The sequence below is a fragment of the Daktulosphaira vitifoliae genome, unplaced genomic scaffold (assembly GCF_025091365.1).
Source record: "Daktulosphaira vitifoliae isolate Bord-2020 unplaced genomic scaffold, ASM2509136v1 Scaffold_1, whole genome shotgun sequence".
In the NCBI taxonomy this organism is placed as follows: Eukaryota; Metazoa; Arthropoda; class Insecta; order Hemiptera; family Phylloxeridae; genus Daktulosphaira; species Daktulosphaira vitifoliae.
Window position 1 is genome coordinate 33870793 of NW_026099572.1, and position 26992 is coordinate 33897784.

The following is a 26992-nucleotide window of genomic DNA, read 5'->3' on the forward strand; positions in this document are numbered from 1 at the left end:
GTACCATTTTTTTAGTGTTCTTTTGAGTCCAAGTATTGTTCAAATCCTAAAAGCTATGAAACATGAAAGTAATAGGAGTTTGACATGCTTAATGTAAACCACTCCATTTGATAATATCCTGGACACATTAAGCTATGAGACAGACTATTTTTTGTTATGAAGTAATTTTTCCCAGACTATTCCAACTTTTTTTTTTTGAAAAGAAAGCTTTGTCAATTAAAATAAAATAGAATGAGATGATTAAATACTTGTGATATTTTTGTAGGCCTTTGTATTTTTCCATTAAAAAAAAAAATTTATCATAATTTGTAATAATAAAATTCTTTAAGTCCACCTTTTTCATGGTCTATCATAGTATTTTTGAAATTATAATTTAATAGATGGCTTTTGAACATTTTTTTACATAACAATCTTACATCGTTATAAAATAATTAAGATTATTTTAATATAAGTTAAGGGAGTAAAGGGTTTTGGTAAAGGTTGAATTATGTACAAAAGGTCAGTGATTATTATGTCAGTACTCTTTAATGAATAAAAAGGTCAACTATGCAATAGTTTGAATTAAAACAAATGTCTTTGGACAGAGAATATTCGATTTCGATCAGTCCCGTAAGGGTTAAAAAACAAATATAACTAGGTCGTGGGAAATCACTTACTGAAACACTCATCCATGTCGATTGAAAGTTTATTACATTTAAAGGAAACCCGTACAATTTACAATAAAAGCCAACATAAAACGGTTAGGGTACTCGATGTAATCCCCGGAGTAAAAAAAAATTAAATCCCTACTCTTTATTGTTCTTCGGATAACTGCCGTTGTTTACTTATTGCTATCATTGCAATTATTACCGCTGCGCTGGAAAGATTATATCATCTGCTTCATTGAATTATTTGTTAAATTACAGCGTCATTAGTGATGTTAACTTTTGCTCTGAAGAATTTGCAACGGCGATAAGGATATTAAATAAATAATCCAAATTGAAGTTTAATCACAACGGTAAGTAACGATTCGCTTTTACAATAAAATAATAACTTTTAAACGTTTTTAAGATCTGGAAAGTAACGGGAGGAAAATTATATTACAAAATAAGATTCAATTATTTAATACTCTAATGCTCTATTAAAATTGCTTGAGTCTATATTCTAAATGAATTTTAGAAACTTGAGTTTTTTTAAAACTTTAAAAGTAATTGTTTAATAACGACTTGTTTTTTAAATATAAGGAATCTATTAATATATTTTAGAATCAAGTAATAATATTATATGTTCCCAAAATTATTATTAAAAACTATTTGATGTATAGATTTTGAGACATTTTAGATTTATAAAGTTTATTAAAGTCATCTTAAGTATATCAATAAAATATAGATATTGGTGTATCATTTTCTTCAGCAATGTGTATTAATTGGGATTAATTTAGTTATAGAGCAGAATGTAGAGAGATTGTTTTCTCCTATAACAAAAAATGTTCCAATTATACTGTATACTGAGGGATTGCTTAATCATGAATTACGCACAGGTACATGCCAAGGAGATATGAAAGATATATCTCCCTATTGTATCAGCTGTCACACAAAATAATACGGTAGCTGACTTTGGTAAATTTTTATTAATAAAAATTAGTTATCTAAACTAAAAATTGCTTTTTTTTCATTGATTTCGTTACATTATAGTATTAATAGACAATAACATGTATAAATAAAACTGTATGTGTTATACACGATTTAGTTAAAATATTTAATATAAAAGTAGGCCTACCTTTACATTAATTATCCATAGATCTTACGTGGAGATTTTATTGTTTTGTATTTTAAATACATTATTTTAAGAACCAATATTTGTAAATTTACTTTAATATAGTATTAGAAGTCCTTTAAAAATGGTATTCATGGTAATATTTAATAAGGCCAGAATTCCAACTACTTACACAGTAAGTTCACAAAAAAAAAAAAATTGACAACAAAATAAAGGTCATGGTAGTTGTTGATTATATTGATAATATTCTCCCATTTTAAATTAGTCAAATGCTATTGGTCACGCAATATTTTTAAATATATAGAACATAATACTATTTATTTTCAGAATTTATTAGGACTGAATTAATTTCTACAAAAAAAAAAAAGTTATTTATCCCCTTTAAAATTATATCAATTATAATTTTTTAAATGGAAACATATTATGTTTAACCAACTTACAAACTAGAAAATATCCAAGTCCGCCATACTCTGTGACTTTCTATAAACAGCGTTCTTAATATATCTCAACCGAACACCATCGCTAGAAAAAATTTTTACTTTAATACAACACTCAAGAAGTGTTATTATTTTGGATTCCTAATCACAATGGAATTCTTAGTAATGAGACAGCTGACAGAAGAGTCATAATCCCTCCCCCGGACTCAATTCTAACCCAAATTTATTCACTAACAATATTAAATAATAATAAGAGAATACATATTAAATCAGTGACAACAAAGTTAGGTAACACAAAACCTTACTAGTCTTATAAATAACTTCTTTAAGTTATTTATAAGGCTAGAACTTTTGAAAGTTGAATAGGAATCTATTATTAAATTGATTATCTATTATTAAAATTAAAAAATTAAAACTATTTGTTAATACATTTTATTTTATTGTAGTAAAATGATGGAATTTTTTGTTTTTTTTTTGGAAAATTTTTGTCATACATACATAATTAAAATTTAGCATATATTCTGATATCCATTTTTTATAATTTTGGCGATTGCGGCTGCAAATGACTAAATACAATTTACATATTCTATGTTACTGGTAAACAGATAATTTTATATTTATTTTTACTATAAATATTATTGTTTCAACAATCCAATATGACTAACAAATTAATTTTTTGATGTAATAATTTAGCAACAAATATGTTTCTATAATTATTACTCGTGTTATGAAAATGTGCGTTAGATTTTGTAGAATTTCAGTTGTACAAAATAGGCAAGCTCATTTGTTCACATATTATTCGTAAACATAATGTAATTTATACCTCTATAATATTAAATTATAATTCTTTTCAATTAACTTTACATCTTAGACCAAGTAAACTAAATGCATGGTATAAGTTGTACTTCACATACACAACAAATTAAAAAAAAAACAATTAAAAAACATAACAAAGTTGTTTTTGTGTACTGTACATGTTTCGTTGCAGTTGTTACATTAGTATATATATATATATATATTATTGCACAAATACTAGAAGGTTATTCGAACCATACAGATTGTAATCATGTTTACAACACACACTATATAAGAATATGCGTTTGATGGCAGTGATGGCGTTGACAGCATTCACGTATTGGCGCTGACGGCGATATATTACACTCTCAGCAGCTCGTCTCTAAGTATTGTCATAATCCGCTTGGCTCGCCTAACGTTTTTGATGCTTCCAATATTGCTTCGTCTAACCGTTCTACTCGAGTACTTATAGAATGATCGCTGAAAAAAGAAAGTTGAAAACTAGAGAAATTATTTTACTATGTTAATGAAGTACATGGTTAGATTTTGTTAAAACTTTAAGAGCTATAATTAGCTTTATACTTCCGCTTTTGTGTTGAGGTGAGGTGTGTAGTTGTAAAAACCATTACTGTCATTAATAATTAATTTTTATAATATATCTGTAATTAACTGTAATTAAAATTCATGACCCTAATTATGCATTGTTGATGGCTTAATTTTATAGATTCATGAGATTGTTTATTGCATAATATGTACTTTACACTAATTTATGGTTATATTTGTTAAATACTAAAACTGTAATGTAGGAATTAGTGATGGACAAGTATTATTTTTTATTGAAAAAAAAAAAAAAATTAGACATAATAATATAGGGAATAATATTTTAGTGTGACAAAGTTTATAATTCAGTCGATAAAAAAAAAAGAATTCGTCATTCATTTCTCATTATAAGCTTAATAGGAAAGTTTTCACTAATTTGTATTGAAATAAAAAAAAAATATTTTATAAATATTTATCAAATATAAGTATCTTTTAAAAAGAGTTAAGTCTTGAAACGATAAAAAAAAGAGATTCACAAAAGTTTTATATCTAAGGATTGACTTTTATTTTTGAGCCGGCAGCTTTGCACATTTTGTCAAAGTTTGGTAGTAATTCATAAGCTTTTCTATAATGAAAATTCTATATTTATTTATGCATCTTATTTTTTTGTAACGTAAGATAAATAAAAATAATTATTACAATTTTACTAAAAAAAGTTTAAATCCTTAATAGTTTTTTTTTATTTTATTTAAAATTAAATCTTTTAAGGATCATCATTTTTGCTAATGAATATTTATCAATAAAATGTAATTTAAAAATATTATGCGTGTTTGAAAAATATATTTTGATGAAAATAAAAAAAATGTCATCATATTTTTTCTATAAGTCAACTGATTTTAAAGTAAAAATCGCAAAATTCCTCTTAAACTTCATCACAATTTTTTTATTTTTCTCTAACAAATATATATTGAAGTTTAACATAAAGCTAATAAATATTTATTATTTGGAAAATTCTCTATAATAACAATGTAAAAGTATTTATAATCAACTAACGTTAAATTTTAATTTATTATTCTGTATTGGAAATTAGATACTTTTAGTAAATAAACAGTTATTGATATTGTATCAAATTTGTAATACTGTAGTAGAGTCTAATTTAGATGTTTTCTTTATTATAAAACCTACTAACATAAACTTATTACAATCAAATTAGATAATTTTTTAGGTAAAAAAGGTGTTTGTTCACTGCTAGTATTATTTTGCTAATGATGTTATTCTATATTATAAAATATTGATCAGATTTCTGATTTTAATTAAAAGTAAATAATATCTAAACTATATTATTTACTTTTTCAGCGGGTGTATCATAATTCTAGAAAATATTTAACAAGAACAGTTTACAATATAATACATCTACAAAATTTGAGATAAGATTGTCTTTTATCAAAATGTACCAATAAATAATCATTTAATTGTAAGATATAGACATAATAGACCATTAAAAAAACTTGTATTTATTCCTATAGTATATGTTTTGTAGTGGTGTAGTACATTTTCGAGAATAATCGTGTGTTATACAATATTAAACGACTGGGATATGTTAAATTTTAATGAACTAGAAGAATTTAATGACGTAGATCTGTATAATAAAAGACATTTTTAATTATCATGAATTAGTAATAATATAAGTTCAATTAAAAATGAGTGTTATGGAAATTGGATGTCAAAATTCTAAACAGTCAAAAATCAAAAAAAATTATAGGATTTATTTTAGTATTATTTTTAACTTAAATTTTTTATATGACAAGTTACATAATTAACTAGCTTATTGAAATCTAATAAATATCTAATAAATAAATCACTAAGAATATGCATTTTATAAGATGTATCAATAAGGATAGAAAATAATTTTAATCAACTTTGATTCGTGTTGTACTATATAATATTAACGTTTATATTGTTAATTATGTAACAATATAAAGAACAATTTTTGTCCTTTAAGATACTATATATTACATCAACTTCTCTCGATGTAATATCTTTAGTTATTTCTTTCATTCATTCTGCTGATTTTTTTATTTAACGATGTGTACTGTAATTTTGTTGATGTAAGATCAATTGTACTATTTTTTTATTATTATTATTAATATTATTTTTTTCTTTTCTCATTTTATTTAATTGTTAAGCTATAATAATACTTTGTATTGAAAGCTAATAAAAAAAAAAAGATACTATAAATTTTAAATCTTTTTGGTGTGTATATTTTATCTAAATATAATTTGATGTAATGAAACAAAATAGAATTTACATTCATTACATATAATTTAATGTATAATAATATGTACGTAACATTAATTATGAAGAGAGTATTTTGATTAGTCATCTTTATATTCACTTTAATGTTGACAAACATTATACTTTTACGATTTCATTGATTTTATTATTTCATTAATTTTTATAAAAATAATTAAATAACTAAGTATTTTTTTTTATTATTTATTATTTTTTAAGATATTAATTTGAGAAAATTACGAATACAGCACTTTTAAATATTTTCATTAATTATAATTAATAATTATTATTTTACAAAATAATATCCATGTTAGCTGATATGGATCAATGGTAAACAAAAGTTACTTTTTTGTAACTAAATTTCATTATTCTATAAAAATCAAATATGATTTTTATAATTTGTAGTTTTATCAAATTTACACAAAAAATTTTTTAAAAAGGGTCAATTACAATGGATCACAATTGCTTTGGGCATAATGATATTTTATTAATATAATATTGACATATTGATATTATATCAATATTAAAGATATTTTTCTGGAAATTCAAAAAAGGAGGGTCTAGTGAAACTTACGTGATATAAACTATCATGGAAAAATATCGATTGTATAATGTTATTTTATGTCTTAAATGATCAAATGGGTGTGGTTTTACATAACAGTCGTCTAAAAGTTGCGATAGTGTCGGGTACTGCTTGTCATTATAAATACAATATGCGTGCGACTAATGACTTTTCACATTTACTGTTATCTTTCCTTTATATTCCATTGAAGCTTTATACTAGTCTTTATTCTCCATTGAAGCTCAATTGTCAATTACTGATGCGCATAATTTAGTTTCTGAAATTGTCAAAATTAATTTCACGAAAAGTGTCAGCAGATATTGAAGGTGTATCGTGCGTTAAAGAAGGGTTGCCTTACACAAACATGCAATAGCAAAATCGTTAAATAAAAAAATAGGTTGTTTCGTTTATGTTTATACGATTGTATATTAACGTTTTACACATTGAAATAATTTGACAGTTGAGGAAATTATTTAATTTCACGGTTTAATATTTTTATCACTTCTTTGTCGATCATTGGACAGGTAAAGTTGTTTCATTTTAAAAATTAAACACCTTTTACAAATAAAAGTTAACCCGAATAAAGCAAAGTAAATAAGATGAAAGTCAAAAATATAATTTGTGTAATTAATTGTTGATAAATAAATAATTTGCTGAAAACAGAAGTTGTTTAAACTGATTTATCTATAAAGATATTTATATGAAAATTAAATTTTATAGAATTTAATATAATTATACTAGCTTTTCTACTTGAACCGTATAAATTTTTGTTAACATTCGACTCCTTTTTTAAGAGAAAATTCTAGGAAAAAAAACATTTAAGTGATTAAGTAATTTATGAAATAACGCACAATGAAAGTTAATTATTAAATATTTTTGATAAAATTAGGCATGATAAGAGAAGTAAAAAGAAATTTAATTCAACAAAATTATACAACAATAAATTATTTATATTGTCTTTAATTAATATTTATTAAAGGAAATTATTATTTTTATAAATTCGTACATAAAATAGTGATTCTATATTCACAATATTAACATATATAAACTTTTCAAATTACTACTATGAATTTCAAATTGTTAATATCTTATCACGCAAATATCAAATAAATTGGCACAATTTTATAAAGAGTGTTCAGTAAGTAAGGAAACAGGTCATTTGTTACAAACAATGAGAACAATAGAAACTCATTTCCTTTTTTACTAAACACCTATATATCTAAAAATTTAATATCTACGAATATGACACATTTTCCAGTCAAACGTTTTTAATGTATAGATCAATCTATTAGATCATATAGTAAAATATCTAATTTATTTTATCTGCAAATAATGAACGAATATCTTAATATTAAGAAAATTTATTTAGTATGAGCTACAAAAACATCTAAATTTGACTTACTTTGAAAATATAATCTAGATTGAAATGTTAAAATTTTTATTTTTAAAATATATTTTAACAAAATAATGTTTAAATATACATGTCCAATATATAAATGTTTCTATTTGAGCTATCGATTAGTAGTGAGTAATTTTTTAAATTTTAATTATGGTATAATAATAAAAGCCTTAGCATCTATTTCTCTAGTTTAAAATATTGAATTGATTTTAAATTTAAAAGATGCGTTATAATATATATTAACAAATCTCTAGATTAAAAGTGAAAAAAAATCTATTTAAAATCTTTTTACAGCAATATACTAAATATTTTTTTTGTACCAACATACTTTTTAATAAAATAACAAGAAATCATGTAGTATCGCCATTATTTGGAGGGTTCATTTCAAAGTTAATTATATTGAAGTTTTCTGAGTTTTCGGTTATTCGTACCAAGTACTTAAGTAAAAAACTTTCGCGATAGCTGCCGGATACTAAAAAAGTTTTGTACGTAATATCTGCTATAATAAAATGGGTGTTAATTTTCTTTAAGATTTACTATAGTTTCCGTAAAAAGTATAATTATACCATTAACGTATAACAATAAAAAATCTTTGAAGTTGAGTTTGAGTTCAAAGTAATATTTAGCAGAATTACACTCAATGCCGGATGCACTTACACGAACCGTTTTTACAACAGTATTATACAATATTCTATCAAAATCAGTTATAAAGTGAACATGGGCGAAACTAGAAATTTGAGTCTGGGGGGCTAAAGTCCAACAATTTTTTGAGAGCTATATAATATTACAAAATCTTGTTTGCAATGTTGAACAAAAAATCCAGCAAATTGAAGAAGTGACATCGTAGGAATGAATATAGATGATATCTAACAGTGATTAAAATCGCTATCCTATAAATGCTTCGATACAAATCTATAGATAATATTTAATTTTTAGAAGTAACTATTTAATTATTCCAAATAAAAAAATGTACTATTACTTTTTTAAATAAATCCTGATAACAAGTTGTATCATTTATAAATATAATACATCAATAAATATATATTATAAAAATTAAATTTAGTATAAAATTGATGTTCAATATATTGTGTTGTAATTTCCATAGAGAAATTAAAAGTTATGAAGATTTTTTATCCAGGTGATTTTTAGAATAGTAGCCACTCGATTTCTCTTAAAAAACTAATTATATTAAAGAAATTATTTTTTGTTTTTTGTTTTTTATAATTTTATGTATTTATTAATTATTAAGTTTTTTTTAATTCATCCCTTATATCTTATAAGATCATAAATTATGTATAATCATATGTATTTTGACATTTTTAAATGTCCAAATATAAATATTTAATTGCCTAATAAAATAAAAAATTACATTAACAAGAAAAAAGACTGATCGATGGCAAATTATAAAATACTACATAGGAAATTATTATATTTTAAAAGTTAGAGTGGTAGAAGAGTGTACAGAGTAATTTTTATTGATAAAAATAATAAAACCCTACTTCACCTCCATTCAATATTTTAAAATAGTTATAATTTTCCAAATAATAAGTCAAACATTTTCATCGACTAGTCTTTTTCTTTTCTTTTTTTTTCTAGTCTCAGTCTTTTTTGGATCATGTTTTATAAATTAATTTAATATGTATGATGCCATTTAAAATAACCCAGCACAGGGGGGTCGTGGCACAGTGGTGACATGACGTGGCATAGATGGATCAAGTATAATGATATCTGACAGTGATTAAAATCACTATAAAAAAAAAACGCTTCGATGCAAATCTTNATTAAAATCACTATAAAAAAAACGCTTCGATGCAAATCTTTAAATAGTGTTTAATTTTAAAAAATTGGTGGAATATTCCAAAAGCTACATGATCTGCTAGTTCATTATTAATATCCTAATTAAGATAAAGTATGTCAAATGAAAAAGGGATTATTAAAAAATATTATTTCTTATAAAAAAATTAAGTTGATCCATACACTTTTCAATATGTCATAGTATTATAAAGTTAAAAATGTAAAAAATAAAATCGAGAATTTTCACACAATAAGAGCATTTGGTAGCCATTTTCACCGTGAAGATGAAGTCCGAATTTTTTTTTTTGCATAATAAAGTAAATTACATTAGCTTTAATTTAAGATATATATAAAAGTGTCAGACTTTCCGGAACACTTTCAAAATTTAAGTTGAAAAAGTAAATTTTTTGTGAAAAAGTTGTCATTTTAATTCCTCCTTGTGGGCAGGTAAAGGGTCAGATATGAAAAAAAAATATACCAAATGATAGGTAATGATATCATGCATCTATATATAAAAAAATTATATTGATTTGGTTATGGGTTNATATATAAAAAAATTATATTGATTTGGTTATGGGTCATTCCATGTGAAATCACCTAATGTGTGTACTGGTATAGTTCAGAAATTTTTAGAAATTTATATCATAGACTTCTTAAAGGTCATTGACAACAAAAATAAAATATATATATTTTTTTATTATTGTTTTTTTACCATATAGTGCATTTTAGCTTCGATGCGAAGCTGAGAAGGTATTGGTTTTACTAAGATGTGTTTTTTTTTTTTTTTTTTAATACTTTAACAAAATGTAATTTTCAAAAAAAAAATGAAAGAAAAGTGCAAAAAATATTTGAAAGCTATTAATATCTCAAATATTAGCCATTGCTCCTAGGATTTTTTTATGAGTACCAATAACTTAATATACTACAGAACGCAGAATAAATACAAGAAATTAAAATTGAGTGTTAAAAATTACGTTGTTTATGGATTTTCCATATTACGCAAATTGTAAATTTTGTAATATCTATAAGTAGCGTTAAATTAATTCTCCATCATAAAATTTTCACCAGACGTTTTAATTACCTAAAGGAAAGTACTATGTAAATTTGAAAAAAATTCGTTCAGTCACTTTTGTGTAATGAGATGATAAAGTTGGCTATTTTCAGCAAACCTTGCATGTTCAAGACCGTAAAACGATACAAAAAAAATTATATATTATATATATTATGTTTTTAATTATAAAAAATGCACTATCTGGTAAAAAAACAATAATAAAAAAAAATATAAATTATTTTTGTTGTCAATGACCTCTAAGAAGTCTATGATATAAATTTCATAAATTTCTGAACTATACCAGCACACACATTAGGTGATTTCACATGGAATAACCCTTATTTTTAAAAAAGTTATAGCAATTTTAAGTAAAAAAAATTGTAAACATTTCGAAAATTAGCGATTTTTAAATTTGTAATTTTTTTGGAGGTTTCCCCCATTAACGGGGAACGAGGGAATTTTTTTCAATTTTTGAGGGTAATGTCTTCGACTAGATACGATTTGTGATCTTTTGACGTATTATTGAAAGAAATCGGTTCGGTGAGAGCTGAGAAAAAGTGGTAACAGACACAAAAAAAAACACATCTTAGTAAAACCAATACCTTTCTCAGCTTCGCATCGAAGCTAAAATTAATTTAACACACTTATCTGGTAGGGACAAATTAAAAAAAAATTGCTTCTTTAAATCCCCAATAGGCAGGAAAAGAGTCAGATTTTCAAACAAATTGTATCAAATTAAAAGGAAATACCTATTTACAAAAAAACAGTATTTTGGTTAGATTATTATTCAAAAAGTCTTGACAGTTTTGGGAAATTTTTTTTAAGAATTTTCGAAATTTATCTATTATTAAAGCATAATTTTTTGGAGGGTGATTACCCCCAAAGCTAATAAAATACATTGATTTTTTTCGCAAATGAGAAACGGACTTTAATGTGCAGGACAGAAATCCATAAAAATTTGTATTTCATTTTTTTGTATACATAAAAATAAGTTATCTAGACAAACAATTATTGTTTTATATAAGTTCAAATCGTAAATTTTGTGTAATTTAAATAATTTTAATTTTGAATATTTTTACTTGTTTATATTATTTTACTTTTTAATATTTGAGATATTAATAGCTTTCAAATATTTTTTGCGCTTTTCTTTCATTTTTTTTTTTTTGAAAATTACATTTTATTAAAGTATTTATAAATAATTAATATGTGTGCAAATTTAGTTCTTTTTTAATGCTTCTTTACCTTACTTATTTGCTTTCGTTATGTCAATAAAATAAACTAATCACGGCCAAGGTTTCAAGTTATCTAAAGGTATCTTAAATACATTTTAAAAGCAATACAAAATAATACTTATATAATACAACTTATAAAATTTATCAATGTCTAGAAACCATGACTTCAAAGATGTCTAAGTTCCTAAAATCTTAACCTAGTTATGCCAATGATCGTGAAATTTTTTAACTCGAGTACTGTTGAATAAAACATTTCACTTGTTTAAATAAAAACATAATAATTTAATATTGTTAATTTTTTAATCTTAGTTGGACGTTTTAAAAATATTCTGATATATTTATAATATTGTAGACAGTTTATTTAGCCCGAGTGGTAATGGTGGGCGTTATTTGGGTGGTAGCAGGATGTGCGATTACATCCCCTAACTTTTTCAGTGATCCACAAAAAATAAAGCACAGCGCCAAAATATTTAACCGGTAAGTCTCATCGTAAATGTATTTTATATTTTGTTGATAAAATCCAAATGAAAAATTAATGAATAATAAACGAAAAGGAGATACTGCTTTGCTTAAAATCAAAAATAAATAACTGGTAGCTGCATATTATTACTCCAAGGAATTTCAAATTATACAATTAATTTTTTTTCATTATACTGACCTAAGGAACTTTTTATTGAGACGATAAAAAAATGAATAAATTGTATTAAGTGTTATTCATAAATATACAATGTATATTTATACATACAATGAATAGGATTTACACTTATCTTTAACTTAGTCTAATGATAAAAATGTGTATACATAAATATTTATTAATTTAAACCAAGTCATATGGCTTTACGTGTTTTAAACGTCTTTGAAATTGTTCAATAGTAAAATTGCCGCTAGGTTTTCATGGTTTTCAAACATTGTTATATGCCTACATGAGATCCGAGTGACTTTATCTACTACGATCGACAGCATCACATCACGTTTAATTGTGTTATTTCTGTTGAATTGGTATACCGCGATGATGATACGAAAGGCGATGTTTTGACAGCGTTGTACAATCTCTATGTTAGACTTACCAGTACATACCACAATTGAATTCAGTAAGTTCAGATAGATTCCATGATCGCTACGCATAATAGACGTTTGTATTCTAATGATTGTTCAGAGTGTCTTTTAATTAACCAATAGTTTCTATAACTTATATTTGGATTTTTTTCTAGAGTACATGGTGTTTTCAGTTAAGGTGATAGTCGAGTTGCATTCCTAGATATTTTTCTAAATATTTTTGTGGAATTAACCTTTGATTCAGTACTATAAAAATGTGAGAGGTTTTTCGTAACGTAAAATTAACGTGTACAGATTTTTTACTATTCACCTTGATCTTTCAACATTTCTTCCATGTAGAAATATTGTTGTTAATTATTTGAAAACGAACAATAGTGGTCTGTTGATCTTTGTGAGTATTAAATATTGCAGTTACATCTGCAAACATGGTAGCCATTAAATTAGTGTAACTCCGAATATCAGATGTATAGAGTAAGTACCAAATAATACTACAATGTATTATAGTCAAGTAAGATACAATAAGTGTAAACAACTATTATTTTGGTAGTTATTCACGTAATTTTATGAGCAAAACTTTGCTCTAGACTTAATCAAAAGCCTGGACTATATCAAAGAAATACTCCACAACAATTTTTTTTCTCTTCTATCGTGTTATTTCGGTAGAAATCTTTACCACTACAGACTATTATACTTATCATTAAAAAAATTACATTCATTGAAAGTGTTGTTTATTAAATACTAATTATTTAATGGAGCATTTATTTATTTTTAAATGATAATTTTAAAAAATCTATAAAAAAAGATATTTGCATCAAGTAGATAGCGGAAAAAATTAATTTTTGGTTTTTTGTTATAATTAATTACGTCACGGTCTATGGTCCCAAATTGATATGTCGAATAAAGATGTGAAAATGTATAAAAAAAAAAAAACTTGATGTGATATTTATCTCACATGTAATCATTAATATTTTGTTTAAAAAAAATCAATCAAATAAATAGATTTAAATAAAATAAAATTTTTAATTTTTTGAATTAGATATTTTTAAGTTTGTTTTATTAAAAAGTTAAAATTATAAGACTATAGTTAAAAATCTTTTGATTATAATTCTTAGAAATTCAATAATAATAATGTATGATTCACAAACATAGCACTTGTTATTATTCTTAGTTTAGTTCTCTACCTTTTTTTAGGACTATTTATAAACCTAAGGTAGACATTACTTAACTTTTGTTTAGTTGATAAATGTTTTAAACGAAAGCAGCAAAAAAATTCACGGCAAATGTAAAAATCCAAAATTAATCACATTTAGAAAGTTATAATATTATACTCAAGTTCGTAACTTTATTTGACTACCTGGTGTTATCTTTTATGTGGTAAAATTCAAATGGTTAGAATAAACTTATGTTTTAAGAAAGATGAAACAAAGCATCAAATTCTTTTTCTCTAAGAGTTATGCTTATAATAAAATATAGTATATTAGTCTATTAGCTATGAAAAAAGAATGAATATATATATATATGAGTTAAAGTTTAACATTACTTGTATTTTTTAATAAAAGTGTTTCTATAAAATTAATACCATATTTGTAATTTAAATTTGCAGTACTACTTATTTTTAGTAGGTATTCTAAGTAAGATCATGAGCTAATTGTTTTTGGTTTTATACATTCAATAAAAAATTTCTAAAAGCAAAGATTTAATCAAAGTTATTATAATATATATGGAATAAGTCAATACAATAAATTGTTTGGTTATTGTTCAATCAATTAACAATGAGATAGATTTCATTTAACAGATGGAGTTAAAATCGAATAATACCAACTTGGTATTACCAAGTTCAAGGGCGTATAATAGTCTGAACTTACGAGTAGATAATTTAATTACTTCTTATAGTTGTACTCGTCTATTATTAGTTGTTTAAGTTTAACCCTACTTTTAGTTTTCTTTGGCGAATAGTAAAAGTCGAACCATTAGTTAATAATTTAGAAGAAATTAAAGTAAAGAAATACCTGTATATTTATAAATAAAATGTTTTTAATTGTCATCACCCCGAAAAGTTTAATAAAATTTGACTTAAGAAAAATGTTTAAAATTATCGCGCAGTCTACATGAATATGGACAAACTCAACTTCATTCTCAAAAAAAATTTTCATTTCTTATTATTAACAAAGCAGTCATTCAGGAAAACTCCCAATAATTAGGTAAAACAATACACTTTTAATCATGAATTATTATTAATGTTAGTATTATATGTATTTAAAAAAATTTATTAAGTTATTACGAAAATACCATGAATTAAACTATCGAATATGATGTAACATAATACTTTTTATTGGTGAAATTTTTTGTGTGTACATTTTTTTAATAATAATATTTAAAATTTTTATTATATTAAATTTGTAAAAATGTTCACGTTTGCTATCTAATTAAAATGTATAACAGTAAAATAATTTTAATTTATAAAAACCTGCTGGGGCATATTGAAAATTTTATAGTAGGTGGGACACAAAATTTTTTTTTTTTATTTATAAAGTATCATAAAATTTAGATGACTTTTATTTGTTCATTTTTTAATCAAAACATATGATTAAAAAAAAAAGAAGGACATAAAATAATACATATATACTGAAACACACTTTGAAAATACTTTTTTCAACCAAACAAAACTTAAAAAAGTTTAAATCAAAAAATATATAATTTTACTTTTGATGCGAGACTGAGAAGGTATTAATTTTACTATGATGTGCTTATTTTATTTTGTCTGTTGCCACTTTTTCAGATTTCACTGTACCAATTTTATTGGACGATAAATCAAAAGTTCACAAATAATATCTTGTTGCAAGAAGTTTCCTTAATAACTAAAAATTTTCCCTCATTACCCGTAAATAGGAGAATTAGTATTTTTATTTAAAATTAGTATTTTTAAAATCACTAAATTTCGAAATTTTTGTATTAGAATTAGAATTGTCATAAATCATTAAAATATAAATGAATAAACACAATTTTTTTTTTGAAAATTTCTTAAGTATTACGTTTATTTTAAATATAATGGTAAATCGGTAAATTTTTTAATTGATTAGCGTTGATGCATAAGTTTCTTTTTCCTAAGAACTATACTCAGGAACTAGACACTCAAAAAATAACGAACACATATTCAACAAAAAGTTTTATTTATTTATGAAATGTTCAACAATATAATTAAAGTTTTATATAAAATTATTTTGTAAAATATAATTGCATAGTAAAACTTATACATATTGTTTTAATTATTTATAGTTAAAAATAATTCAAAACTGTGCGATTGTTTATTACGTAGAATATGAACTTTTTCACGATACTTGTTGATTACTTTTACTGAAAATAGTTTTTCATTCTGAACTAATTTTGTATTCGTTTGTTATTTTTATTAAAAAATTTTTCATCAAGTCAACATAATCTTGTACTTTCATATGTTTTTCTTTATAATCAGGAGGAAAATAAGCCATCAAATCACCTTCATAGGATTCACTTTCGTATACGCTTTGAAATATATCCCAACAATATGATTTTCTTTTTAGTTCAGCTATATGATTTAACTCATATTCAGGCCAATAAACATTCATCGCATTTGTAACATCATTCACTATTTGAGTTGTAACAATACGGTACTCATCTAAACTTATATTGACTAATGTTTCAGGATGAATAACATAATTTCTTACATTATGTGCAATTTTAGTAATGCATGGCATTTTCAAATTTTTAAATATTATGAAATTTTCAATTGTAATTATTGCATTTGTTAATGTCGAAATTATATAATCTGGTGCTGAAACACTGTCGTTAAAATAATTGCCTGTGTGTACCATTGCGTATATGTACTTACACGCTCTGTTTATCATGGCAATCAAATAGTACTTATTTAGTATGTTTTTGCCGATCAATTCGTATAGACGAATATTATTAGGAGTACTAATAAATTCTTCATTTTTAACAAAATTCCATTGAGGATAACTACTTACGTCACTTTTAATTGATTGAGTATTAACTGTAAAGATAATAACCATGCACAATATCGTCTTCATTATAAGAATAAAATTTATTCAATATTTCCACAAACTTTTACGCCTTATGTGCTGTACTACTTGTTGATATAGAACACGTAAGTAAAAAAAATTTGTGTAAAATCTCATAGCAATCAAGTAGTAATAAATTATATTTCTTTTAGTTTAAAATATTACTTTAAAATTAGACGATAAATAAATATGAATAACAAATTGCAAACATAAAAATTTTTTTAAACCATATGGTAGAACTTATTCAACTTATTTGCTAGGGTCTTAGTAATTTTTAGTTATTTGATATATTCATATATATTCGTTATTCATATCAAGCAATCAAGTAGTAATAAATTATACTTCTCTTAGTTAAAAATATTATTTTAAAAAAAGATGATAAATAAATGTGAACAACAGATTGCAAACTTAAAAATCTTTTCAAACAATATGGTAGAACTTATTTGCGCTATGGTCTTATAAATATTTAGTTATTCGATCTTTATTTATTTTTTTTTAATAGGAAATTTATTACTAATTTTTTGTTTAGTAATTGCAGTTAGCCGTTTGGCTTTCTTTGTCTGCCTGTTACATTACTGCCTGTGTCGATGTTTTCATGGTTTAGAAACATCCTTTTAGGGAGAGTCTACAAAGATCCTCAATGGTCCGTACAATAAAAAAAAAATTAATTTATTAAAAATAGTATTGTATGTATAAGTTTGAGACAAATAAAAGTAAAAATAAATTTTATTTATTATTTATTCAAAACTATTTTTAAAAGAAAACTATGTCAATAATAATAAATGATTAAATTTTCATACAATTTTTGATTAAAATTAATATAAAGATTTTACATTCAGTCTTCTAATACAGTAACAAAATCTATGTTAATGATTATCAATTGTTAATCATGTATAGACACGTTTTTTTCATGTGTTATGCGTTATTAATAGTAAAATTGGTAAATTCATTTTGAGTAGGTTTTATAGAAATGAACAAATATTGAAGGCATGTTGAAACCATATTAGTGAGAAAACAATTGTTTTCTCACATTTTATCGGGTAATACTAAATTATTTGTTTGCATTTAGTAATATAAATTATATTCTATGGTTTATTTATAAAGCATAGCAATATTTTACTCTGCCATGCTTATTATTAAATTTATAATTCTATTTCAATCGTATATTTCTTTGTCAGATTAAATTAATAGTTAGAAATACTAAGTAACAGAGCTGTACCCACTTGTGGTCTGATTTGTGTACTTATTTATCCGTTTTCTGTTTTAATCTATACTGATAGTTAACATATTTCTGTTCTTGTTAGGAACGTGATTTATAGCAATAAGTAATTTATGTCAGAGCATTTAATTATCCCGGACTAACCAAACGAATTTAGGATTGCACAATATATTATCAGTTTTTTATCCGATGACTTTATTTATTCGGATAAAAATATAAAAAATGTGATTAGATCATATAAAGATAAACATTAAAAATATTTATATATTTTCATTGTAATTAAAAATACCATAAATATGATCATTTTAAATTAAATTATATTGAAACAAGATTTTATTTTTTTTAAAAGATTGTATCAATTATTTATATATTATTTTAATTTACAAATAAACATTTATAATAATAAGATTTTTCAATTAAAAGTAGTCTGTAGTTTTATATAGAATAGTCATCTTTTATATCATAATAGGCGTTGTTTGTTATTTAATTATTTTGACGAATATAGAGACAGGTAAGCCAGACTGGTTGACCAATGATCTAGTAGGGAGTCGGTGATACCTGCCGGTCAGAACGGCACATGAGGTTAGTATGCAGTTTTTAACTACACCCCTCTTTCGCAAGGATAAAATTCTTATGGTATCAATAATTAAAATTATCAATTTTCTTAAGAAGAATTTGCACGTTTGAATTGTTAGTAATGAGTGATAAGTTTATTAGTTACATAAAAGTAAAAAGACAAGTTTCAAAAGATAAACAAACATCCCAGTATTAGTATTAGCCGATCATTTTATAGTAGTTTTCAAATAATCCTTTGGACGAACCAAAGAAATTGACATTAATTAAAACTTAGGTTCAAAATAAGATTTTATAGACGAAAATTAAACTTAATCCTAATGAAATATAATATTTTTGCATTTATATTAATTGTACACAGATATCAAATATTTTGACTGACCTCTAGTAGTTGAGATAAAGCGAGGAAAAAGAAGGAGACACAGAAATAAAATTGCAATATGTAATGCTTTCACAAAAAAGCTTTCTGATGTGAAGCACATCATAATCCATACAGTTCTTTTCTTTAATAGTTAGATATTGTGACACTGGAATAACTACAAAACACATTTTACCGTATGGAATTAATTTTGCGATAAATACGATTTGCCTAAAATTTATAGCAATTTCAAATTACTCAGTAAACTTTGCAAGAAAAAATAAGTTAGTGCAGGGAGTACTAAACTGGAGTAAAATACAGTATTTACAGAAAGTAACGGAATGAGGTATGTACACTAATACTTATACAGTCTATAAAATATTATTCACTCATAAATTAAACTCAATTTAAACTACAACTTGATAACACTAACACTTAAGAAAATTTTATTTCGTATCCTTATTAAAATATAATAGAATATAAACATAATTATAAAAAATATAAAATACCGTGCAGAACTAAATATAGTAAATAAAGGAAATATACTCCATGCTTAAACATATTTTAAATTAAAGCTAATGTTAAGTGCTATAAAAAAAAAAAATTTCTTTCTGACAAATAATCTTTTATGTGCAAATAGCTACTGTAGTTAAAAAAAACATACTATTTTTGTGTTAAAATTTTTTATTTTACATTTTGAACTTTAAATTGCTATAATTTTTTGAAAAATGTATAAATCAATACAATGTTTTTTATAAACATTTGATACATATTACTTTCATTATACATATTTTTTTAGAAATCTGATCATTTCCACTTATACAAGGGAAGTTCAAAATTTGAAACATAGTCTAAAAAGTATAACTTTTATAATTTTGTTTTTAAAAATGTTACGGAAATCCATATACTTTTATGTATATTTTAAATTAAAGCTTATGTTATATACTTTATTTAGAAATAAATAAAAAATGTTATATACTTTATTTGTAGAAAACAAAATTTGACCTCTGGATTTGTTTTTGTGATAAAAACGGATATTAAAGTTTAAGAAAAAGTACAATTTTTGTAAATATATTTCAAAAATTCATAAAAATTTTAAATAATTATGTAAAAACGCTTTTTTGCAAGTATTTTAAAGAAATTAGTACATATTCCATAGACACTATTTGGGATGGTGGTTAGAAAATCATTTCCTCTTCTTTTTTTCGAAATTATTTATTTTGACATTAAGCTTTTGTAAAATGTTGAATAATATTTTTAAAACATACTTTTATTTGGTATTTTTTGTGATTTTTAAAGTCGCAAATAAAGCTTTAAGGGGATTACAACCTTCTGAAAAAAAAAATTTTTAAATAATTTTCTTGTAAGAATTTTATTTTTGTAATTAAAGAAATTAGAGTTGAAATGCTTCAGGAACAATTTATTAATTATAATTAATTAAAAAGAATATCTACAAATTTGAATTAAAGCGTTATTGAACTTAATTTTTGTCATAACCATTTATACTTAACTATGTTACGTCCACGCTATACTACTGTTTTTTTTATCAAAAAAATTTTTTTTAAACAATGACAGTGATTTTCTTTTAATTTTTACCGTCATAATTCATTTGCAAAGTCGATTATTTTTTTTAAACCTTCGAGTACAAAAATATATTAATTTAATCATTTAAATTAAGTATAAAAGATTTTCAACATTTTTTTTTTCTAATAAGTAAAATGCTATTTTTATTTAAAAATAAATTGAAAAAGCTTAAGTTGTGTGCAAAAATTGCTTTTTTAAATCCCCCCTTATGAACAGGAAAAGTATTAGTTTTTAAAAAAATGATATTAAATGAAAGGAAAATATCTAAGGTTTCAAACTAAAGAAAATTATGTTGATTTGTTAATTTTTGAAAAAGTTATGGCAGTTTTAAGAAAAGAAACATCCCGATAGAAGGTGATTTTTATCGCAAACATTACATTTTTTGTTGAATTTCGGCAACCATTTGCACATAGAAGATAAGGTGTCAGGACAATTTTTTTTTTAATTTTATAGTACATGACATATGCTTTTATTTGATATATGTTTAAAGGATGCAGTATTTTCGGAACATTTTCAAAGTTACGTTGAAAAAGTTCTATTTTTTATACAATGTTTCAAGTTTTGAACGCCCCCTATATAAGAGGAAATTGTCCAATTTTAATAAAAAGTATGTCAAATGAAAGATGTACTTACAATATATTTTGAAAAAAAAAATTGTGCTGACACATACATTTTTCGAAAAGTTATAGCATTTTAAAGTTGAAAATTTAATATCGAAAATTTTAACACAAAAATTGCGTTTTTTTAACTACGGCAGCCGTTTACATGCAGAAGAAGTGTCGGGACAAATTTTTTTTTTCACTTAATAGTACATGACAAAAGCTTTCATTTGGTATATGTTAAAAGAACGCAGTATTTCTGGAATATTTTCAAAAGTTAAGTTTAAAAAGTTAGTTTTTGTAAAAAAGTTACTATTTTAAATTGATATGAAATGAAAGGGAAATATCTAAGTTTTAATATAAAACAAAAATTATGTTGATTTGTTGTTTTTTAAAATAGTTATGGAACTTTTAAGACAAAAAGTGAAAAAAAGATGAAATTTACCAATTTTAAAAATTGTAATTTTTTTGGAGATTTCCGATTTTTAAGGGTAATGTTATCACTAGATACGATTTGTGATCTTTTGACGTATTGTTGAAAGAAAACGGTCCAGTGAGAACTGAGAAAAAATGGCAACAGACATAAAAAAAAACACATTATGATAAAATTAATACCTTCTCAGCTTCGGATCGAAGCTAAAAAAAAATAATGAAGAATAGAATTAATAAAATAATATGTTAATATGTTAATCCAAATATATAGTTTTATATTACTGAAAAATTATTAAAAATAATATTTGATTAAATCAACCTTAAATAATGTTTGGACAATTCGTAAGTGTAGAATATATTAATACTACTACTAATAATAAAGCTGAATGTGAAAATATGACATAAAATAGACAACAAAACATATTGCGTAAGTTTATTTTCCCTAATGAAACTAGACACTCAAAATATAACGAACACATATTCAACAAAAAGTTTTATTTATTTATGAAATGTTCAACAATATAATTAAAGTATTTATATAAAATTATTTTGTAAAATATAATTTCATAGTAAAACTTATATATATATATTGATTTAAATTATTTATAGTTAAAAATAATTCAAAACAGTGCGATTGTTTATTACGTAGAATATGAACTTTTTCACGATACTTGTTGATTACTTTTACTGAAAATAGTTTTTCATTCTGAACTAATTTTGTATTCGTTTGTTATTTTTATTAAAAAATTTTTCATCAAGTCAACATAATCTTGTACTTTCATATGTTTTTCTTTATAATCAGGAGGAAAATAAGCCATCAAATCACCTTCATAGGATTCACTTTCGTATACGCTTTGAAATATATCCCAACAATATGATTTTCTTTTTAGTTCAGTTATATGATTTAACTCATATTCAGGCCAATAAACTTTCATTTCAATTGAAACATCTTTAACTATTTGAGTTGTAACAATACGGTACTCATCTAAACTTATATTGACTAATGTTTCAGGATGAATAGCATAATTTCTTACATTATGTGCAATTTTAGTAATACATGGCATTTTCAAATTTTTAAATATTATGAAATTTTCAATTGTAATTATTGCATTTGTTAATGTCGAAATTATATAATCTGGTGCTGAAACACTGTCGTTAAAATAATTGCCTGTGTGTACCATTGCGTATATGTACTTACACGCTCTGTTTATCATGGCAATCAAATAGTACTTATTTAGTATGTTTTTGCCGATCAATTCGTATAGACGAATATTATTAGGAGTACTAATAAATTCTTCATTTTTAACAAAATTCCATTGAGGATAACTACTTACGTCACTTTTAATTGATTGAGTATTAACTGTAAAGATAATAACCATGCACAATATCGTCTTCATTATAAGAATAAAATTTATTCAATATTTCCACAAACTTTTACGCCTTATGTGCTGTACTACTTGTTGATATAGAACACATGAGAAAAAAAATTTTGGTATATCTTATAGCATACAAGTAGTAATAAATTATACTTCTTTTAGTTTAAAATATTACTTTAAAATTAGACGATAAATAAATATGAATAACAAATTGCAAACATAAAAATTTTTTTAAACCATATGGTAGAACTTATTCAACTTATTTGCTAGGGTCTTATAAATTTTTAGTTATTTTATATATTCATATATATTCGTTATTCATATATTAATTGCAGTTAGCCATCCCTTTTAGAAAATTCATTATTTATAAACATCCTCTTAGTCTACAATGATCTTTTATGGTTCGTTAAATCAAAAAAAAAAAAAATATATATATAAGAAATAGTCTTCTTCTTTCTTCTTTTTCTACACCTTAATCTCAACTATTTGGGGTCGGCCATCCTTATCCTAAACTTCCACTTGACACGATCTCCCACATCAGCTGTTCTCATATCGCATTTAATAACATCCCTCCATCTTTTTTTTGGTCTTCCTCTACCTCTTCTTCCTTCAACATTCATTTCTATAACTGTTCTTATAGCTTCCGATTCTCCTCTCCTCATTTAAGTAATAGTACTGTATGCATACATTTAAGACAAATAGTAATAGTGAATTTTATTATTATTTATTCAAGCTATTTTAAAAGGCAAATTATATCAATCATAATAAATGATTAAATTTTCACAAAATTTTTTATTAAAAATTAATGTAAAAATTTAACATTCAGTGTTCTAATACAATTACAAAATAAAATGCGTCGATATTTAAATTCTATTTTAGTATTTTACATTAAATGTAAATTATAATTTTTCATTTTTAAAAATTGACATACTTATTTCTTCTATTGATATATAAAAATAAATAATTATCTAAAATTGATTTTAGCAAAATCTGATTAATTCATAATATTTAAACATGATTTTTTCTCTTATCAGCATAAGTAAAATTAGGAAATTTTTTTTAAGTAACATTTATAGAAATGTTACTTGAATAATAAATAAATATGGAATGCTCGTTGATACATAAAAAAATTTTTTTTCCCATGGAATGTGATCATTTTATAGTAAATTATTAAATAAATGAAATGTGTTTAAAAATAGTGTATTAATTATTTATGAATTATTGTAAATCAATTATATATAGGTGTTTAGTAAGTGTTGATAGGGGTATCTATTGTTCTTATTGCTTGTAACAATTGATATGTGTCTTACTTACTGAACACTCTGTGTTCGTAAAATTGTAAGATTTGATTGACCAGTAACATATCAGTATCCTTTGAATAATGAGTTGAATTGATTCAATTAAAGAATACTGGTAATCAACGTACCACTTAATCAGGATAATTATTATTTTTCATAAATTATTTTTTGTAGCTAGAAAACGTCGCCGCGCCATTAACTTCGAATCACCAAGTTTTTCAACATTGCTCTTCCATGGGAGTTATACAGTACAATTTCTCGTATAGTCACGTTTTACTATTCGTTCAAAGTGTTCGACACACGATCTTTCTTTAATGCTGAGTTTTTTCTGAACCCTTTTCTTTATATTTGCCTACATTTAATATCAGTCCATTTAAATTTACTTGATTATCAATTACATTTGAATTAGAAGATATTTAGTGTTGCGTGCTAAACTGGGCACCTATTTTTCAACTATCCAGCGTAGTTCAGTTTCTTGGTAAATAATTCTAGTTGAATCTACCTTATGTTTACCGGCCTTTAATGTACTATATTCAGCGCCTAGTAGTACAATTATTTTGCCAGGTACGCCATAATGTGGGTCAGCCAATTTGACGTCATCGGGTATGTTTATAACAGTTGTGTTGATTGTGTTTAGGTCGGTAAAATGACGTTATTTTTGGTTAGTTTATTAGTTTGAGAACCTGTTTCGAGCAGTGTTCTTATAATAAATGTTTCATTTAAACGACTATAATTTTTATTATTGCCGTTGAAAATAAAACTTTTTTTTATTTTGCACAAATAACATGCGTACTTATGACTTGTTCATAATTTTAAACGGGTAAATGAAGTAATGTATTATATGCTTATCCACATTTCTTGCAGTCTGAAAATTTACATACTTGGTTTTCTGAATTATGAGCCAAACATACATTACAAATGTTGAATTGAGTAATTTTTTAATGACGTTTTTGTTGAGTCTAAAAATTTTTTACAATGATATATAGCGTAAGTTCTTTCATTGCACAAGTAACATTTAAATATTTTTGAAGTCTCATGAAATACGGTCTTTTTGATAATCAAATCGTTTCTTTTCTTTTTTTTTTTAATTCTTTTTGCACCTTCAACCGCTTTTAATAGTTGACAGTAATTATTTAAACATTCAATTATATCTTTGACTTCTGAAAATACAGTTTTTGGTGATTGCTTTTACCAAGCTCGTAATGTCTTTTCGTCTAGTTTGGTTGATATGACATGAATCAGGGCCCCATAAAATTGCATCATGGCCTAAATTTTCTAGCGCTTTCATGTTTCCGTCAGTGAAAATTCGCAGATTGTCCGCTGATAACAGGTTTTATATCATAAATGGCTTTTGTATGCTGTTGGACCAAAATCCGTTTATTATTAAATCTCTTGTTCAAACTTATTCATGTTATCTTATAATTTTAGCCGATGTTTCTAAGCATTGTATTACCTTCAATGCGTCATCTGATAATGCTGCTTTTAAATAAAAAAAACCATTGTACATCAATTAATGTTTCGTTTTTGTGAATTAATGCATTAAAGTTATCATTGAATGTTGACCATTCTTTATAGCTGCCGCTAAATGTAGGTTCACTTAACGGAGCTAACTTTGCAATTGATAGCTGATAAGATACATAAATGTGTGTTAGCGTTGACGCCTCAATGGGTGGCTGTAATGTGTTTCGAATATCTACCAGGAGATTTATCTCTTCCATTTTTATTTGATCACTGACTAATATTGGTTTATAATCTAATACAGCCTCCAAGTACATTTCTTCAAACTGAATTCTGTATGGATCTTCTGGACTTTCTGAGTCTCTGAGTTCTTCAATCTCAGCCTGAATTTTTAATATTCATTCCAAACTTCTTCAATTTTTTGACGGCGAACTTTAAATAAAATCCTATCCCCACTTTTCGATACTGCTGCAGACGCGAATGTAACAAACCTTGTCAGTTGACCTTTGATTGTACCTCGCCTACTATACAATGCTGTATTCTCCATAACTAGTTCCACGTCGCTAATGTTTAGCGGTGGTAACGGTGGAATTTACCAATGCCACACTTAACATGTTGACGGTTATATAATTAGAAAAAAAAAAGATACAATAGTATATATATATAATGACTCACGTTATCAATTATTTAATTTTAATTTGCATATTTTTTACTTTTGATGGCCAATTTTTTGTAGTAGAACGTGAGATTTTTTTTAATGTTTAGTATCATGATTTTTCAAAATTTTTAATTTGAAATAAGTTGAAAATTGTTAGACAATACGGAAATTTATGAAAATTTGAATTTTTATATGTGTGAGTGGTCTCTTTCAAAACCTTCATGCACTTAGCAGTTTCATCGTATTTTCAGAAAAATCATACCAAAAGAAATGTTATTTTCCCTAGTATACTCTATTAAAATTTAATCTAAATAAGCGTTATATCAGTTTTGAAATGTAGAAAAAAATTTTAGAATATATTTTATCTTACAGTATCGTAATTTTGAGATTTTTATTTAAATTTCTAAAAATGAAAGGGTTTCTTAAATTTTTGATGCTGATAAATTAACTACAATACTATCGGATACTT

General features: G+C 24.3%; 2 protein-coding genes across 5 annotated transcripts in view; one reads left to right on the forward strand and one right to left on the reverse strand.

Annotated features, from left to right (window-relative positions):
• The first annotated feature begins 859 nt into the window (after positions 1–859).
• The window catches only part of LOC126893504 (alpha-tocopherol transfer protein-like), a 52734-nt gene continuing 26601 nt past the window's right edge, over positions 860–26992 (forward strand). Inside the window, exons 1-2 of one of the 4 annotated variants that reach the window (XM_050663793.1) lie at positions 18613–18769; positions 19122–19464. The gene's annotated coding sequence lies outside the window, so the exon portion shown is untranslated. Of the gene's footprint in view, positions 998–16965; positions 17055–18612; positions 18770–19121; positions 19465–26992 lie in introns of those variants that run through there. The other 3 variants (XM_050663794.1, XM_050663792.1, XM_050663795.1) reach the window with 3 other exon arrangements.
• The window catches only part of LOC126893508 (protein tipE), a 32708-nt gene continuing 8369 nt past the window's right edge, over positions 2654–26992 (reverse strand). The window contains exon 2 of the mRNA XM_050663799.1: positions 2654–3467. Coding sequence (XP_050519756.1) covers positions 3380–3467 — 88 coding nt within the window. The 3' untranslated portion in view covers positions 2654–3379. The remainder of the gene's footprint in view (positions 3468–26992) is intronic.